This window comes from Diospyros lotus, chromosome 8 (genome assembly GCF_014633365.1).
Source record: "Diospyros lotus cultivar Yz01 chromosome 8, ASM1463336v1, whole genome shotgun sequence".
Classification (NCBI taxonomy): domain Eukaryota; kingdom Viridiplantae; phylum Streptophyta; class Magnoliopsida; order Ericales; family Ebenaceae; genus Diospyros; species Diospyros lotus.
Genome location: NC_068345.1, coordinates 17,154,996 through 17,175,149, shown reverse-complemented (window position 1 = coordinate 17,175,149; position 20,154 = coordinate 17,154,996). Strand labels below are relative to the sequence as shown.

The window sequence follows — 20,154 nt, the reverse complement described above, 5'->3', positions numbered from 1 at the left end:
AATTTTAGAGAGATGCTCATTACATTTTCTCAAACATCAAAAGTATTAATATTTTCATTTTTAACAAATTATTAATAAGTTAATAATTATTTATCATGGCAGATTTACGGCTTTTAGATTTCAATTATTTATTTTTTATTCCTATTTTATTATTATTATTATTATAAAATAAAAACCATTTTTTAGATGACATAATATGAATTGTATTATATCTTTACAATTATTAATTGTTGATATAGTGTAAAGTGCACTTCAATTTTTATACACCATAAGTCGGCACACGCGACGTGCATGTACACACACTGTTGAGCCACCAACCCCACCCCCACACAAACCTCTTATTTATGAGTGACCATAAACATAGTGCCTAACTATTAAGCATTTAAATCTTTAATTTATAGCCATACAATCCACAACGGTAACGGGGGCACCTACAGGCGACTTACAAAGGAATTTTACCAAAAGCAATACACGGGTTGACAAGACTCTAATAGATTCAAAGACATATATATATATATATATATTCTCAGAATTCGAAAGAGATTTCTCAAAAGTTCTATCATATACACACTCACTCACTCATGGTCCATGCAAAGCAAGAACGGCACAGCTCAAAGCCTCTAATCACCCACTAAGATTAGATTAGAGGCCAGATTTTATTATGTCACGTCTAGATTAGAAGCATTAAGCAGAACATAAATTAGCACGCGGTATTTAGGAGGACGATAGGTAGCGGCTCATCCAGGACCGGAAGCGAGACCAGGCGAGCTCAGCCGACGCTTCATCTTCGCCAGCCATCCCCATGCTTTTCCTCCTCTGCACACCCTCTGGTGATCTGTTCATGAAAGCGTGCCCATTGCCCGGATAAATGTGTACCTCGTATGGAACTCTCGATGCTTTCAGATTTTCTTCCAATCCTTTAGTAGCCTGAAAACCAATAAATCTTACCACATAATAACACCCCATATTGCAAGACAAACATAACGAGCCTTAACCTTCATAAACACCTCTCTTTTCAACAGAATAATCCCAATCCCACAAGTTAAAAATACCTTTTTTTATCATCATATCAATATCAAGATCCCACACATGAAGCACACATTGCTTGAAGTCCAATGACATTTACTCAAGGTGTGTTGTCAGATATACATATATATATAGTCGCAAAAACCAAACGCAAAGGCACATTCTCAAGGGAATTACAATGATAAAAAGGAAATATAGTACATAAAAATAAGGTGTAGAACAGGCCCTAATTTGCTATAGTATACAGTAACAACAACGTGCCTTTACTTTTAGCACATTTTCCACTTTGCATGCCTAAAAAATTTTGATGTGGATGAGAAGCCTAACACGTCCCAGTTCCTCATTCAGTCATTTTACAAGCAAAGAGGTTGCTCATTAATGATTCAGTTCTATGCAAGACACAAGTGTACAGTTAGAATTGAGTCCAAATCTTTGCACTTACGGCAGCTACATTCAACATCATAAAAACTCGCCAAATAATGCGCACTTCTCTGTGAAAAGGCTCCAATCTGTATATAGTGAGGATAGGATACATGCAACTGAGAATTTTTACGTCAAAATAAATTGCTCCATTGTTGCATAACAGTAGCTGCAGCCTGACACCAAGTAGCGCAACTTGGGCTTTATAGGATGAGCAAGTTACTTCATAATGACGAATGTAATTGAATTAATTAATCAAAACTTTCAGGGGTAATATAGTCCACAGAGATCTAGAAATCTTTCTCAAGACAAATGTCTGAATATAGGAACTATGTCCTTTTCATTCTGCATTTCAGGAAGCAATGATTAGTCATAGTTAACACTATGCAGTCAGAGCACCAGACTTGGGTTTCTGTCTACGAAAGGATTTAACGGTAATGCATCCATATATCTCAATATATCAAAACCAACCAAATAACAACAATAATCACAAGCCTAATCCCACTAGGTGGGGTCAGCTGCATGAATTATAAACCATTATATCAATGTCTTTGGCATTGTACCATGCTGTAACTACCCATATTTTTAATTTCTATTTCTGGATATTTAAAAGTGATTTTTTATGAAATGTGTCCTTGAGAAATAAAAAATTCGACGTCACAACTTGATGTTCAAAATAGGGGAACAGATTCCAAAATAGGTGGAAATAGTGCAAAGTTTTGAAATCCAGGAAGAGTGGTTTTGTAACTGTGTTGAATAGAATGAATCTCTAAGGGCACATTTTGAAACCAGACTATTTATTTTTGAAACCTAGCTTCCTGAAGGGTTGGTTTCCAAACCAATGAAGCTGGCTTCAAAACCAAGTCTGTTGAAACCTAAGTCTCAATTTTGGGAGTTCCATTATGAGATTTTAAATATAGTTTTACTATCACATTACCTACATTGTGGTGGTATTAGAATGAAAGATTGATCATTTGGTAGGTCAAATTATTATTTGAAGTGGGAATTCTATACTTGAGAGCAAAATTAAGCAAGTCATGAAACTTTTAAGCATGAGGCATCAAATTAACCAACATTAAATTTTAACCCTAGTGAGACCTCATGGTCATGCATAACTCTTAGGTTTTCAGCAAAATTAAGTTTTAACCCTAGTAAGTGAAAATAACTTGGTGTTTTGTTAATATGAGTATAAACCTTGGTTTGGGACTAAAATTATGAAGTCTAATGATTTAATCTAGACATGGCCACGGTTCATGAACCGCCGGTTCCGGTTCATGAACCGCCTGTTCCGGTTCAAGAAATCTTTGAACCTGAACCGAACCGCCCAAGGGCGGTTTGGGACGGTTCGGTTTCGGTTCCGGTTCGTGCCGGTTCGGTCAACGGTTTGGACCGGTTCGGTCAACGGTTTGAGCCGGTTCGGTCAACGGTTCCGGTTCCGGTTCAAACCGATTTTTTTTAATTTTTTTTAAATATTGTTGTATTCAATTTTGGTCCTTGTTCCGTTGTTCGGTTCGGTTTGGTTTCGATTTTTAATTGTTAAATGTAATTGTAAATATAAATATTCTCAACCATATTTTTAATAAAAAAACACTACTAAAAATTGAAGAAATATAAGTAATAATTTCATTAAAAATAATTAAAACAACTATACAAGTATGTAATATAAGTAATTAATTTTTACAAATGTGAAAAATAAAAAATAAAAAATAGAATTAGACTTAATTTCATTAAAAAATAATTACAACAAAAATGTAATACAAGTAATTAATTTTTACAAATGTGAAAAAAAATAAAATATGGACTTGGATCCTACGCATCTTCATTGGAGTCGGAAGTCGCCGTTGTTGAACCATCATTAACTCATTCGTCAGATGATGATGAATGGATAAGTTCTTCTTGACGTCGCATGTTAGCTCTTTCCCAATCATCGAGGCAAACTTGAGCTTCCAATGATTCTGGAGCCAATCTTGATCTTCTTTCGTCCAAAATGTTGCCTCCACTACTGAATGTTTGTTCAACGGCTACAGTTGAAGCTGGAACTACAAGAAGTTGACTTGCAATAATTGCAAGAGTTGGAAATGTCTCCTTGTGCCTTTTCCACCACTCCAAAATTTCAAAATTTAAACCTGTATCATCACCAAACTCAAAAACTGTGGTTAGATAAGTTTCGAGCTCCGAATGTGAGCTCGATCTAGGTTTTTTCCTCCTTTGATCTAAAAATTTATGACCCCATTTCATTGGTTGGGAGGAAGAGGAATGTGGAGCCATGGATGGAAATGATTCTTCACTACTAGGAGCAATAACATATGCTTCATATAATTGATTGCATAAAGTTCTAACCTTAGAAATTATAATATTCACATCAATTTCTTCATTATTTTCTAATCCTAACAACGAATAATAGTTAGACAAACACTCAATTAAACCATCAAATTTACACCTAGGATCAAATACCATAGTAACAAGAAAAATTTCAGGAATAAATTGATAATAACGTAACCATTTTTCTCTCATTTCTAAAACAGCATGACAAATTTCTTCAACATTAATTCCTTCCATTAATACACCGGCCACATTCATTGCTTCTATTAAAAATTGATGTGAAGTTGGTTTATAAACACTACTAAGTGTATGAGTAGCATCATTAAAAATTCGTAAAATATTCAAAATTGAACTACAAACATTCCACATAGTTGGAAAAATAGGATATTGTGGAATATAATTTGCTGCAAAAGAACACAATAAATCTTTATATTCAAAAGATTGATTAAGTAATTTAAAAGTTGAGTTCCAACGAGTAGGGACATCTTTTGAAAAACGTTTTGGGGTTTGACCATTGGAGGTGCAAAAATGTGCCCATGCTTTTGCAGTTCGAGGGTGTACCCAAATATAAGAAATAACATTTCTAATTGGATCTAAATAAGAATTAAGTGACTTAATACCATCTTGAACACATAAATTTAAAACATGACATGCACATCTAACATGAAAAAATCTTCCACCAAAATTTGGTTGGCAAATTCTTTTCAATTCATTAATAGAAGCAGTATTAGCCGATGCATTATCAAAAGAAATTGAAAAAGTTCTATTAACTAATCTATATTCTTGTAAAATTTGTTGAATTAATCTACAAATATTTTCAGCATTATGACTTTTATCAAAACATCGATACGCAAGAATTCTTTTTTGTAAAACATAATTTTCATCAACCCAATGACAAGTAATACCCATATATGAATGAGTTTGCCAATGATCACTCCAAATATCACTACAAATAGAAACATTAATATTATTGTTTTGAAAATATGTTATCAATTCAATTTTTGAGTTTTTAAACAATTTTAACAAATTCCTTTTCAAAGTATTTCTAGGAATTGATTTAAAACTAGGATTAACAAAGTTTTGACAAAATCGAGTAAAACCTAATTTTTCACCAAAACTAAAAGATAAATGATCAATTGCTACCATTTCAGCTAAACCAGACCTACAATTAGCTTCATTATAATGAAATAATTGAGGAGAGTTTGAAGAGGTAGCAAACCCGGATATTTGTGTTTGATCGCGGCTCAATCCAACCTTGAGCGGGTGCTTTGTTTGCAAATGTCGGGCGAAAGTACCATATCCACCTCCTTGCTTGAATTTGTATACTTGATTACAATAATTACAAGATACATCAAATTTACCATCTCCTTTTAGTGTTTTCTTGAAATGAATATTAAAAATATCAGAAGTAGAAATTTTTCCACCTCCCTTTTGTTGAGTTTCACTCTCTTGTGTTTGAAAATTTTGAGCTTCAAACTCAACATTTTCAACATTTCTACCTTCACTTGCCATTTTTTTGAAAAAAGTATGATAATAAAAAAATATAATAATGATAAAATAATATAGTAACAAGTAATAAATAATTAACAATATAATTGAATAAATTGATAAATAACAAAATGAGAAGATTGAAGAAATTGAAATTAAAATATTAAATGAGAGACAAAATTGAGAGAATAATAGCTTGAGACTTGAGAGAGAGAGAGAGAGAGAGAGAGAAAGTGTGAAAAATGAGTGGGGGAGGGAGGGGTATATATAGATAGGAATTATAAAATTTAAAAAAAAAAAAAAAGTTGGGGGGGGGTCCAACGGTCCAAATTGGACCGTTGGGGGAGGGGGAGGGGGGGGGTGCACGGCCGCACGCGCACGGGGGGGGGGGGGGGGGGAGGGGGGGTGTGCACGGCCGCACGCGCACGGGGGGGGGGGGGGGGAGGGGGGGCCGGTTCCGCGGAACCGGAACCGGCGGTTCCGATTCTCCGGAACCTTGAACCGGAACCGGACCGAATTTCACCGGTTCGGTCCGGTTCCGGTTCCGGTTCCGGTTCCGGTTCGGCCGGTTCCGGGTCCGGTTCCGGCCGGTCCGGTTCCGGTTCGAACCGCCGGTCCGGTTCAATTTTGGCCATGTCTAATTTAATCATTCTTGTAGGACAAAAGTGCACAGATATAAGGATTTTACTTTGTGTAATCTTCATTAACTTGGTAAGTTTCACTTCCTCATTTCATGTGTATAGCCAAGACCAGACCTTTTGCAGCCCCATCTCCCCCTTTTCAGCGCTCTTTTACAACCCTTTCATCCCTCGTCCCCAAAGCGATTGGTCCCCACATTTTTGTCTTGTTTCTTAGCACAAAACAAAAACATACATGCAGATGTATGTAGATTCATTGTCCTAGAGTTATGCGTGCCTGAGGTCTTAGTAGGGTTAATACTTAACCCTTGTTTGGTTACCTTGATTCCTTATGCATCAAGGTTTCATCACATGCTTAATTTTGACTCTCAAAACATAAAATGCTCACTTTAAATAATAATTTGACATGTCAAATGATCAAATCTTTTCATTTAATACCACCAAAATGTGGGTAATATCATAGTAAAACTATATCTAAAATCTCATAAGAAAACTTCAAAATCGAGCCTTCGCTCGCATTTAGGTCAAAAATTGCAAGACTTACTGTTCAATTTCGGTAGACCTCAATTCAAAACCAACCATTTAGGAAGCTATGTTACAAAACTAAATGGCCTGGTTTCAAAATCTACCCGTCCCAGCATTCTGTCCAACCCAGTTTCAAAATCACTATCCAAAACCTTGCATGTTTCACCTATTTCAAAACCTATGTTCCCCTGCTTTGAAACCTTATTCTGTGACTTTGAATTTTTGATTTCCCAAGGCCACAGTTCATAAAAAAATTCACTTCTAAATATCAGGAATTGAAAATACAGGTCATTACAAGTCTTCAGAGAAAAGTGCAGAATTTAGAGTTCTAAAAAATGTTTGTGCTGCTTGCAGGCTGATCACAGGCATCTAGATTAAGGACAGAAAAATTCGTACACTATGGTGGCTTCTTTTGGGCCTTCGGTCATGAGCTATCCTATATTTGAAGGTACTTCAAGTTCAATGTGATCCCTATTTGACAGATTACAAGAACTGTACCAATAAGGCCCTTTGAAGGATATGAAAGAAAAGGTTGATTGGACCTCTTCCCCTATGCCTATTTTAGTACCTTGGTTGTCCTCAATCATTTTACAGAGTTACATTCTGAATATTATGAGAGCTGTGTAAGCTATTGTAATCTTTCATGCACCAGAGATGGTGAGACAAATCTTTAAGTGACGAAACTCAATCATGGTGATGATGCATTGCAGGAGATGAGCTTTAGTTAGGTCCAGTAGTAGATTGACAAAGAGTTTCAATTTGGTACGTAACGCTTGTAATCATGTTTGTTTAGTGATTGCTTTGCATTAACCAAGCTGGATGGGTCCATGGTTCTTGCACTCTGTAAGGGTTCCGTATATATCCTGATCTGTCATTTATTTTCAATAAAAGATTGGTTAAGTTTTAGACTGACTGGTGAATCTATATTTTCGCTCTCTACTTAGATGTAGAATTACCAAGTCAAATCCTTTAACTCTCTAAGCAAAATTGGGTGGATAATTTGATTACGTATTTGAGGTTTAAAATATTCACATAATTGGGAATTGGGACTTTACTAATTTAAGGAAGCAAAGAATTTCCAAAAAATTTTGAAGACCCACGACCAAATAAGTTCTGTAGATTTTGTCTGAGGAGAAGAATGATATACATCACAGGATTCATTTCCCTTGTAGCTTAACCATTTAAGGGGTAATCTAAGATGAAACAAATATTAGAAACTTGTGATGACTTAAGTTCAAACCTCTCCATGATGTTTGTCATTTTGGACATCATGAGTTCTGCATTTGCAGCTGTTCCATTTTGATATTTGCTTGTATTTGTATGTCAAGTTTTTAAGAATAATTTTCTGTGAACAATACCTTAATCCTCTATTAGTCTCTCCATCCCCCCTTGTGTTCGTGTAGATTCTCACTTCTTTCTCCTTCCTCTTCTCCCTTGCCCTATTCCCCTTCTCTCTCTATCACCTTTATTTTCCATTTGTTCCTCCTCTTCTCTTATTCTCCTTCATGTCTATCCATTTTTTACTGTTTGATGCTACACCTCACCCATTCCATTTACTGAATTTAGTTTCAGCACTGGGATTTCTAAGTTTTCTATATTAGCAAACAACTTTACAAGTTTTCTATATTAGCAAACAACTTTACAAACGGAACCTGTTTTTCTATGAATACACCATGTCTTTAACTACAAGAGAATTCTATCATCTATCTCCTAAAAACTAGGAATTAGAAATACAAAATACAACATATTAGTTGGAGAATTTTTCTCTGAAATCTTCTCCTAAAATTTAGGAGATAATGCAGCTAGATCCTTTTCTATTTTTTAGGACTTGCTTTGGCTGGTCTTTATTTTTTTTTAAATCTTTTCCGCCAACACTCCCCCTCAAACTGGTGAATGAATATCGATCATTTCCAACTTGTTGTTAGGACCCTCATTATTCATACCTATCAGAGGCGTAAAAGGAGGGGAGAAATCAAGGGTAGCCAAGGAAATTGACTAAGGGATAGAAGAGTCCAAAGTTGGTTAGGGGTAGAATATTCCTTCACGTGGTTGTAACAGATTGATGAGAAGGTATATAAGGTGAGGGAAAAGGAGAGAGAAGGTGTGGAAAATCTGGGCAATTGTCGTGGGGAGAGACAAGGCCCTCTCAAATAGGCCGATTGGTTGTTTTAGCTTTTTCTCTTCCTAGCAATTGCTGAGATCCTTGTAAACACTGATTCGTTCTACTGTTTTAGTGTGGAATTTAATCCAAAATAGTGGGTTCTATCATTCTAGTATCAGAGCCTTGATCCATGGGTATCTCCGTTTTTGAGAGAGTGGGGGAGTTAGAGGGAAGATTGGAAACTTATTAACAACAGATGGAAGGGCAAATGGAGGGATTGCAAGTCGGGTTGGATTCTATGCGGAATGAATTCCAGAAGGTGCATAACATAGAAAAGAACATGACGATGATGTTGGACCAATTCAACTTACTGATAGAGAGGTGGGAGGCGCAGGAGAAAGATAGGAAAGGGAAATGAGGTGAGGAGAACGTACCCTTGGGTTCCTCTTTTACAATGGATGAGACACCGGGGGTGGGAGAAAGAGGGAGAGACGAAGGCGGAATGACGAAGGGCTTCGGAAGACTGGAGATGAGAGGTCGACGCTTGGAGATGCCATTGGCTGCACTCCTCACCCTACAATTTAGATAGCCTTAATCAGTTTGGATGTTCAGTGTTGAAATGGTGAGGAGGTTTAAACTCACCAGTGTGTGAGTGTAGTTGTAGCACAAATATAAATTCCGGACAAGTCCGGGTCGATTCACTGGGAGGTTTATTTAACAAAAGAATTGTTCATTCGGGTTGATTTATCCAAAGAGAGCTAAGTTTTCTTGATTGTGAAAAGGTTTTTTTGAATATTAAAAAGGTCTTGGGTTGAGGCGAGTTCAGAACCAATGCCTAATAAATCTCTTATAGCAATTTAAACAGCAACATTAATCTGAAATAAACAGAGGATCGTTTGGTAGTTATAATTCAAGATACGAATGATTCTCAGCTAAGCAACCCTCATACATGATATGAGGGTTCTAGGTTAAGATATCACTGTAAATTGTATTATACTACAGACTATGATTTGATCGTCTGAGCTTGGGTATATCTCATCTCCAATTCTAGCAACTCTCATACATGGCATGAGAGTTCTAAGTTAGGATGATGACCCAATCCAAACTCACAAAACCATTTACACACTCAACTCGAGTTTAACTCAGATAAATCTTGCATTCATCGAGGTTTGGCTTATCTTGAGATTCAAGAACATTGGACACTGTCCTCGCCTTAACCCAAGATTAGATTTAACTACTCATTTTCATTTAAAAGTTAATTAACAAGAATTTAAATGGCGTAATTTAAATAACAGAATTTAAATGACAAGAATTAAGATAACATAAACTAACCGGCCATTTAGGCGGTGGATAATTAAAAGACAAGAATTAAATTGCAGAAATTTAAAGGCAGAAATTAACCGGCCATTTAGGCGGTGGATAATAAAGTAACAATAAATGACATAAGAATTTAAAAGAACTAAGATTACAAGAGAAAACAAGAGAGAGAATAAGAGCAATTCTCTAAGAGAAAAACTAAGAACAAAACTAAACTTTGATTCAAGTAATAACCACCTCCTCACAAATGCACCAAAATGAGCTATTTATAGCTCACAAGATGCAATACAAGCCACACAATTATTCAACAAAACATTCACCTAACTAATGGAAGAAAATTAGGTAAAAGACAAAAAATACAAAAGATTTTGTGTGGTGGGTGGACTTCTCATAAGAATACAAAAGACTTTAAGTGGTGGACTTCTCATAAGAATACAAAAGACTTTAGGTGGTAAATCACTTATAAAAAAAAATACAAAACAAAGAAAAGTCTTCTACAAATTGGGCTTTGTTGAGCCTTTGATTGGTCTTGGGCCTTTGGTTGGTCTTGAGCCTTTGGTTGGATTCTATTTGATAGTTGGGCCAAGTGCACTTGAAACATCCTCTAGACTCCATAATTGGCATTTGAATTTGAGCAATAAAAATTGGGTAATCCAATGTCTTCGATTATGCCCCTAATTAATTGTAGAAGCCAACTTCCTTGCTTCATCCTGAAATAATATGTAATACGAATAATTATTTACTTTAAGCATAAATATAAAGCCAAAATAGGGATATAATTCATTAGGATATAGGAAATATTGACCATTATCAGCCATTGTTTGAGGGAGACGACCTTGATGGGTGGGTTTTTAGGGCGGAACGCTACTTCGCCGTGAACCGACTATCGGACGCTAAGAAGCTAGACTTGGCGCGCTCTGTTTTGAAGTAGCTGCTCTCGCTTGGTTTCGGTGGGAGCAAAGGCGTCGGCGTGTGAGGAGTTGGGAGGAGCTCAAAGCGATGCTAGTCAATCGATTTCGATCGACTCAAGAAGGCACCGCAGATGAGAGGTTCCTCGCGCTTAGGCAGACGGGGTCCATTAAGGACTACTGCCTTTGTTTTGAGACCTTAGCTTCATCACTTGAAGGGCTACTAGAAGCGTTTCTGGATGGTCACTTCCTAAATGGCCTGAAGCTGGACATCTGGGCAGAGATGAGGGTACTGCGACCAACAGGACTGGAGCGGATGATGGAGCTAGCCTAAAGGATTGAAGAGAGGAATCAAGTGGACTGCGGATGTTATCTTGGATCTGGCCCAACTCGGGTATCAACCCTTTCCATCTCAGTAACAAACACCCAGCCGGTGATTTGTGTTGAGAATCCGTGTGAGAAGATGAGGACATCAACAAGGTATGCAACTAGAGATAGAGATGAGGCCGAGCAATGCGGATAATGAAGACAAGATAATGCGGAAGAAGTCTCTGGATAAGCTGGAGGAATTATAGGAGATAAGAAGATAAGTTCCTTAATAATAGAGATAATAGTGTATATATCTTAGAATCTGAAAATATTTTCAGTGTTGTAGCTAAGTAGAATTCTAACATAAGTAGGATACCTCTTGTATAAAAGAATTGCCTATGGTTTAATGCATTCTAGCGAGGAATATTTTTCATAAGTTCGATTCAACCTAAGTATTTAAGCTTAGGTGTACATTCTGTTCATGGTATCAGAGCTCGGTTGATCCGAGTCTGAGTTATCCAGCCGTATCCCCGCAGCAGCCATGACTACTCCGACATCTACAGCATCCACAAAGTCCTCCCCTGATCCTAACCCTCAACCGATGGTGAATCAAGGACTGCACTTATCATTCGAGAGCCAAAGCTTGCAGATCACTCAACACCGATTGAATGGCCGTAATTTCCGAGAATGGTGTCAATCGGTCACATTAGTGATCAAAGGAAAAGGCAAGTATGGCTACTTATCTAGTGAGGCTGTTGCACCACCAGAAACTTCTTTTGATTACCAAAGATGGGAGTCTGAGAACGCAATCATAATTGCATGGCTCATCAACTCAATGGAGCTGAAAATTGGTCGCACATACCTCTTCTACAAGACAGCTAAGGAGGCATGGGATGCTGTCCAAGAAACATACTCTGATCTCGAAAATACTGCCCAATGTTTCGAGATAAGATCAGCAATTAGAACCACTAGGCAAGGTAATGCGAGTGTAACTGAATATTACAATACTTTGCTAGAGCTTTGGCAGGAGATTGATCTCTTTTATGATCCAAATTGGGAGTGCACAGCTGATAGTATGAAGTATGGCAAAATGATAGAGAAAGAAAGGATTTTCGACTTCCTTCAGGGTCAAAATTCCGATCTAGATGAAGTAAGAGGCCGCCTATTTGGTGTAAAACCTCTTTCTTCCCTCCGAGAGGTATTTGCCGAGGTAAGAAGAGAGGAAAGCAGAAAACGAGTTATGCTACCAGCAGGAGATCCAAGTGTGGGGTCAGCACTTGTCACAACCAAGAGGGAGGAAGTTCCTAGGGATAAACCATGGTGCGAATATTGCAACAAGCCATATCACACCAAGGAGACCTGCTGGAAATTGCATGGAAAGCCAGCTAATTGGAAACCCAAGAATAGAAAAGAAAGAGCATATACAACTTCAATTACAGCTCCACCTATACCCGAAAAAGGTATAAGTATGACTCTTACTGTTGACCAGATGCAGATTTTACAGCAACTACTGAACAACACTCAATTGACAAAGGATCTTGACACACCAGCAGCCAATACATCTGCATCATTGGCCCAAAGAGGTAACTTAAAGTACTCTCTAACTACTAGGAGAATGAATGGAAAAGGATGGATTGTTGATATTGGGGCATCCGATCACATGACCGGATTAACCCTGTTTTTTGAGAAATTTCAGCCTCAAAATAAAAGGCTAACAGTGCTGATGGCAGATGGGAGTATGTGTAATGACCCATTATTGGGTCTAGAATTTTAGAATGATATATTAACTTATTTTAGTTATTATATAAGTTGAGCAAATTTGATTCTTAATGTTGAAATAGATCTAAGGGCTTGTATGTATGGGTTTAAATTAAATGGATGGGATAATGAGTTGGGCTTCAATTTATTTAAGGCAAGTGGGCTAAGAGTTGGGCTTGGGCCTTTAAGGAAATAGAAGATGGGCCATTTATTTGGGCTTAAGCCCAATACAAAAAAATAATAATAATAATAATAATCCACCACCTACGCATCATTACTTCCCAACCCCCCTTTCTTTTTCTTCTTTCACATTTTCTTTCACTTCTTCTTTATTTTTTTTTCACTCCCTCTTTTACTTCTCCTTTCTTCTTTCACTCCTCCTTTTACTTCTTCTTTTTCCTTTTACTCCTACTTTCTTCTTTCACTTCTTTTTTTTTACACTTTCTTTTTCTTCCTCTTTATCTCCTTTTCTTCTTCTCCCTCCCGACTTCTTCTTCTTCTTCTTATTCTATTCTTCTTCTTCTTCTTCTTCTTCTTCCTCATTTGATACGCATTCTTTTTCTTCTCTACTGCTTCTATTCTGTTAAATTTTCTGTGGCAATTGGAGCTTCTGTGCAGGTGCTTCATCTTGATTTATTCATCCTCAGGCAAGTATCATTTCTTCTTCTTCTTTTATTTTTCTCCCCTTCCATGTGTAGCATCTCTATTAATTTTTTTTTTCTATTTACGTAGTATAAAATCCCTAAATATTGTGAGTCTATTTGATGTCTCAAAAGGGGTTTGATTCACCCCAATATTATTCTGTGAATGGCATTTTTCACCTCCATTATGATGGGAGTTTGTTCATCTTCATTGCTCATTGTAGTGTATTTATTGGTATATCTTTTATGTGAATGATGTCTGGATAATTAATGTCTATACCCGAATGTCCCATGAAATTGTGGAAAAATATCAAGTTAATGTGTGAAAAAATTGGATGCTATAGTACCATATAGTATCTCGATACAGTACCTATACAGTATCTCAATATAGTACCATACCGTACCTATACAATATCTCAATACAGTACCTATACAGTATCTCAATACAGTACCTATACAGTATTTCAATACAGTACCTATACAGTATCTCAATACAGTATCTCGATACAGTACCATACATTACCTATACAGTATCTCGATACAATACCATATAGTATCTCGCTATAGTATAATACCGCATTTGTACAGTATACATACAGTATCTTGCTACAATACCATACCGTATCCATATAGTACCCCGCTACAGTACCCATCCGAAAATTTTTATTAATATTAATTAAACATTTACTTAATGTATTAGAGCGATTGTATGGTGGAGAAATAACAATTTTTGCCATAACATTCTTCAATGGTATTAAATGTATATTGAGAACGAGAATTTAAATTTTACATTGCTGGTAAATGCATACATGTACATGATGCTCATATATATATGTTCGTAGCGCACTTATTATTTTGCGCGGAAATAAAGGGTACCCTAGGAGCGCTTGACGCGGGACGAGGTGGCCATAGCCTGGCAGGTTGTGCTCGATACGTTATGTGTTGATTTATTGATATGATGATTAACGCATATTTTGCATCGTGGCTTATGAGCCTATGGGATTTATACTTATGATGTATGCACTTGTATGATTATACATGAACAAAAAATTGAAATTTATAATTCTGTGAGATATGATTTCCGACTTATATAATTGAATATTGATATGAAGTCGTTGTACACTCCTCTCGGTGTCATCATGATTTCTCTTTCTTCATACTGCTCCTTTGTACTAGAACTTGCTGAGCCTTGTGGCTCACTTGATCTTCTTATGCCATTCCAGGTAAAGGTAAAGCAGTCATTAAGGGCGAGTCCAGTGGGACTACAACCCAAGGGTAGTGGTGTACAGAGGCACTCAACTCGGAGATCCTAGTTGCGTTTTGGTGAGGTAGATTGATGAGATTTTAAATTGTTGTTTTACATTAGAGCCTCATATTCGGTTTGTATGGCCTAAGAGCCTAGATGTATCAACATTGGTTTGTAACGAAAGTTATTGATATTCCGCTGCGTGAAAATAGATAAATGTGTGTGTTTATTATGAGGTATTGTTCTATATCATCCTTGTGATGACCTCCTTTCGAATGTCCTATGCTAGCGGGCACATTCGGGAGTGGGCCCTTACAGTTTTGGTATCAGAGCGATTAGGTATAGGAGTGAGGAGAGTCTCTGTACACTTAGGATTGGTGGGTAGAGTAGATGTGTGTTTAGTAGTCTAGTGAGACTAAGTTAAGATGGAGTACTAAAAGGTCTTTTGGTTGTACAGGAAATGAGTGGACGTCGAGGAAGGCCGCCGACACGCGCCCGAGGCAACCGGGCAATTCTTGCTCCAGGTCCTGATCCCATTCCGGAGCCTGCACCTGTACCTAACCCTACACCACCCCCAGCATCGCCTGCTCTTACAGATTCAGTGGCAAAGTTGCGCCAAGAGGTTAGTGAGTTGAGGGGCACGATGGCTTCCATGTTGAGGCATTTCGAGGAATTCATGGCCCATCAGGGCAGGCCAGGACAGGCGCCGCCGGTAGCAGGGAATGAGCCAGTCTTACAAGAAAATGTTAGTGGTCAGACGTCGAACCCAGTGCAGCAGGAGGTCGAGCCTCAGGGTATGGATGGTAATGCTGGCAGTCAGTTGGTGAGGAACTTCATGGCACTCAAGCCATCAGAATTCAGAGGGGGAAACGACGTTCTGGTTGCAGAAGAGTGGTTGATGGCAATAGAGAAACATCTGCGGACCATAGGATGCACTGATGCACAGAAGGTACAGCTGGCCACATACCTATTTCGGGGAGCAGCTGAGAGGTGGTGGGAGACGGCCAGACTGCGATTCAGGAACAGGGAGCCATCTTGGGCTGAATTTAGGGAGCTCTTCAATGCCAATTATTTTCCCGCCTGGGTTCGTAGCCAGAAGACATACGAGTTCATCGAGTTGACCCAGGACAACATGTCAGTGGCTCAGTATGAGGAGGAGTTCACCTCCCTAGCACGCTTTTCCCCCGAGTTAGTAGACACTGATGAGAAGAAAGCGACCAAGTTCTTGAGAGGGCTGCGAGTGGAGATTCGATTTCAGCTGGTAGGTGCGCAGTTCACTGACTATTCTACACTGGTACATCGGGCATACATCATTGAGAGGGAGAGGAGCGAGCTGAGAGCAGCCCTGGCAAGTACTAGGGGGTCAGGCTCAGCCCAGGGACAGGGCAATGACAGGAAGAGGAAGGGTGCACCAGGGCCTTCGAGAGGCACGCTAGACATCCCCCCATGCAAGACATGTGGAAAGAGGCATCGTGACCCATGCAGCTACGACAGAGGGGTGACATGTTACACTTGTGGTCAGGCAGGGCACGTACAGAGGGACTGCCCTCAGGGGTCAGGTAGAGCAGGCAGCCAGGAGGTGACATGTTTTAAATGTGAGCGCAAGGGCCATAAGGCCAACGTTTGTTCAGTGCCCAGCGAGGAGGCCAAAGGCCGGGGTATCAGAGTGATAGATCTGGGCAGAGGCAGTCAGTGCCTAGACTTCAGGGGATGGCACCATCATTGGCACTACCATCAGGACAGAGCACCGCAGATGCTGATAGACCCCACATCCAGGGGCGAGTGTTCGCCTTGACTACAGCTGAAGCAGAGCAAGGGAAAGACACAGTGCAAGGTATCTTATCCTTATATGATATTGATGTTTGTGTTTTATTTGATACGGGATCCACACACTCTTTTGTTGCACCTCGGGTGGTATGTCATATTCCAATTTCCAGTACATTGTTACCATATTATTTGATTGTGACTACTCCGGGAGATACGAAAATGGTGGGTAGTGAGGTGTATAGGGATTGTAAAATCATGGTGCACGATAAGGAGTTTCCGGGAAATTTGGTGGTGCTAGACATAAAAGATTTTGATCTTATTTTGGGCATGGATATCCCAACACTATGCTAAGGTTGATTGTCGGCATAAGGTAATTCATTTTGAGTTGCCTCATCAGCCAATTGTTGTGTATAGAGGCATTAAACCAATGAGCTCCACACCCTTGATTTCGGTGATGAAGGCGGAGAAATTAATGCGACATGGTTGCGAGGCATATTTGGCTTTAGTGACGACTGGTAATGAGGACAAGATGGAATTGCCAGATATTCTGGTGGTCTGTGAATTTCCCGATGTATTTCCTGAAGAGTTGCCAGGATTGCCGCCATCGAGGGAGGTTGAGTTCTCTATTGACTTAGTACCAGGTACGCAGCCAGTTTCTAGGGCTCCTTACAGGATGGCTCCAAATGAATTGAAAGAGCTAAAGGTGCAGTTGGAGGAATTGATTGAGAAGGGATTCATCCGCCCGAGTGCCTCATCTTGGGGTGCTCCAGTTTTATTCGTGAGGAAGAAGGATGGATCCATGAGATTATGCATTGACTACCGACAGTTGAATCAGGTGACGTTGAAGAACAAGTATCCCCTCCCCCGTGTTGATGACTTGTTGGACCAGTTACGTGGAGCATCCGTCTTTTCGAAGATTGACTTGAGGTCTGGATACCATCAGGTGAGGGTCAGAGAAGAAGATGTAAAGAAGACTGCTTTTCGCACTAGGTACGGCCATTACGAGTTTGTGGTCATGCCATTTGGGTTGACTAATGCCCCGGCAGTCTTCATGGATTTGATGAACAGGGTGTTTAGAGAGTATTTGGATAGCTTTGTTATAGTGTTCATTGATGACATACTCATCTACTCGCCGAGTTTGGAGGACCATGAGACCCACCTTAGGCTGGCATTGCAGAGGCTGAGGGAGAGGCAGTTGTATGCCAAGTTCAGTAAGTGTGATTTTTGGCAGCGACAGGTTGGCTTCTTGGGACACGTAGTATCTGGTGAGGGTATTTCAGTAGACCCTGAAAAAGTGAAGGCAGTGATTGAGTGGCCACAACCGACTATAGTGACCGGCATCAGGAGCTTTCTGGGGCTAGCAGGTTACTACAGAAGATTCATTGAGGGTTTCTCTAGGCTTTCCTCTCCTATGACAAAGTTGACTCGGAAGGGAGTCAAGTACGAATGGAACGAGGCTTGTGAGCGTAGCTTTGAGGAGTTGAAGAAGAGGCTAACCTCAGCACCGGTATTGGCTATTCCTAGGAGTGGAGAGACATTTTCCATCTTTAGTGATGCGTCACACTCAGGTCTCGGATGTGTATTGATGCAAGATGGACGAGTGAATGCCTATGCCTCGAGACAATTGAAGAAACATGAGGTGAACTACCCTACCCATGACTTGGAGTTAGCGGCAGTAGTGTTTGCTCTCAAGATTTGGAGGCATTACCTCTATGGAGAGAAGGTAGAGATTTATACTGACCATAAAAGTTTAAAGTACCTTTTCTCCCAGAAGGAGTTGAACATGAGGCAACGTAGGTGGATGGAGCTTTTGAAGGACTATGATTGTGAGATCTTGTACCATCCGGGGAAGGCCAATGTGGTGGCCGACGCATTGAGTCGCCGAGGGGCTTATATGGCGGCTATGAAGACCCAGGAATGGATGCTTTTGAGTCAGATGGGGGAGTTATCTATCTCTGGACCCGAAGAGAGACCTACAAGGTATTGTTCGTACCTAAGGGTACAACCTGATGTGATGGAACAGATTAGGGTGCAACAGTCACACGATGTGAAGTTGGCCCAGATCTTGGCAGATGTGGGGAAGTTTTCCCCAGTGGGTTTCAGCCAAAGGGGCGATGGGATGCTACTATTCCAAGATCGGATTTGTGTACCAGATGATGCGGAGATCAGGAACGAGATTTTGGCAGAGGCTCATAAGTCCCGCTATACGATTCACCCTGGCACGACGAAGATGTATCAGAATCTACGGAGGCAATTTTGGTGGGATGGTCTGAAGAGAGATGTGGCAAGATATGTATCCCAATGTGCAGTGTGCCAAGGTTAAGGCAGAACATCAAAAACCAGCAGGTCTCTTACGGTCGTTGCCCATTCCAGAGTGGAAGTGGGATAACATATCCATCGACTTCGTGTCAGGGCTACCAAGGACAGCGAAGGGGTGCGATGCTATTTGGGTGATAGTAGACCGTTTGACGAAATCAGCCCATTTCCTACCGATTAAGAAGACTTACCGTTTGAACCGCCTTGCGAAGTTATATGTGGAGGAAGTGGTGAGATTACATGGAGTTCCCTCTAGTATCGTGTCGGATCGGGACCCTCGATTTACTTCACACTTTTGGGGAGCGTTGCAAGATGCTTTAGGGACGAAGCTAAAGTTTAGTACCGCGTTCCACCCTCAGACAGATGGACAGTCAGAGAGGACCATCCAGACATTAGAGGACATGTTGAGGGCATGTGTGTTGGATTTCCATGGTAGTTGGGATGATCATTTGCCACTAGTAGAATTCGATTACAACAACAGTCACCACTCTAGTATTGGTATGCCGCCTTATGAGGCACTTTACGGCAGGCCGTGTAGATCACCCATTTGTTGGGAGGAGATTGGAGACAGAGCATTATTGGGGCCAGAGATTGTTGAGCAGACATCAGAAAAGATTCGGATTATCAGGACTAGAATGAAGGTCGCACAGGACCGACAAAAGAGCTATGCGGATAAAAGACGTCGAGACTTGGAGTTCTCAGCTGGGGACCACGTATGGCTGAGAGTGATGCCCATAAAGGGCGTACGCAGATTTGGGGTGTCGGGGAAGCTTAGTCCTCGCTATATTGGACCGTTTGAAATCTTGGAACGAGTTGGCCCTTTGGCCTATAGGTTGGCCTTGCCACCACAGTTAGCTGGCGTTCATAACGTCTTCCATGTGTCCATGTTAAGGAAGTACGTGCCGGATCTCCAGCATATCATCGACTATCAGACTATAGAAGTCAAGGAGGATGTCACATACGAGGAGAAACCTGTTAGTATTTTGGAGCGGAAAGAGAAAGTGCTACGAAATCGATCGATTCCATTTGTTAAAATTCAGTGGCAGCGTCACTCTTTAGGTGAGGCTACCTGGGAGCGCGAGGAGGAGATGAGGCGTCTTTTCCCCCAGCTATTCGAGTGACCAGACAGGAATTTGGGGACCAAATTCTTTGAAGGGGGGGAGAAACTGTAATGACCCATTATTGGGTCTAGAATTTTAGAATGATATATTAACTTATTTTAGTTATTATATAAGTTGAGCAAATTTGATTCTTAATGTTGAAATAGATCTAAGGGCTTGTATGTATGGGTTTAAATTAAATGGATGGGATAATGAGTTGGGCTTCAATTTATTTAAGGCAAGTGGGCTAAGAGTTGGGCTTGGGCCTTTAA

The 20,154-nt window shown here is 39.8% G+C and overlaps 1 protein-coding gene across 2 annotated transcripts in view; it reads right to left on the bottom strand.

Moving 5' to 3' along the window:
* Nucleotides 1–390: 390 nt before the first annotated feature.
* LOC127808208 (uncharacterized) overlaps nucleotides 391–20,154 on the bottom strand; it is a 77,704-nt gene continuing 57,940 nt past the window's right edge. The window contains exon 5 of one of the 2 annotated variants that reach the window (XM_052346633.1): nucleotides 391–927. In XM_052346633.1, the coding sequence (XP_052202593.1) occupies nucleotides 715–927 (213 nt within the window). In that variant the 3' untranslated portion in view covers nucleotides 391–714. The other variant, XM_052346634.1, reaches the window with a different exon arrangement.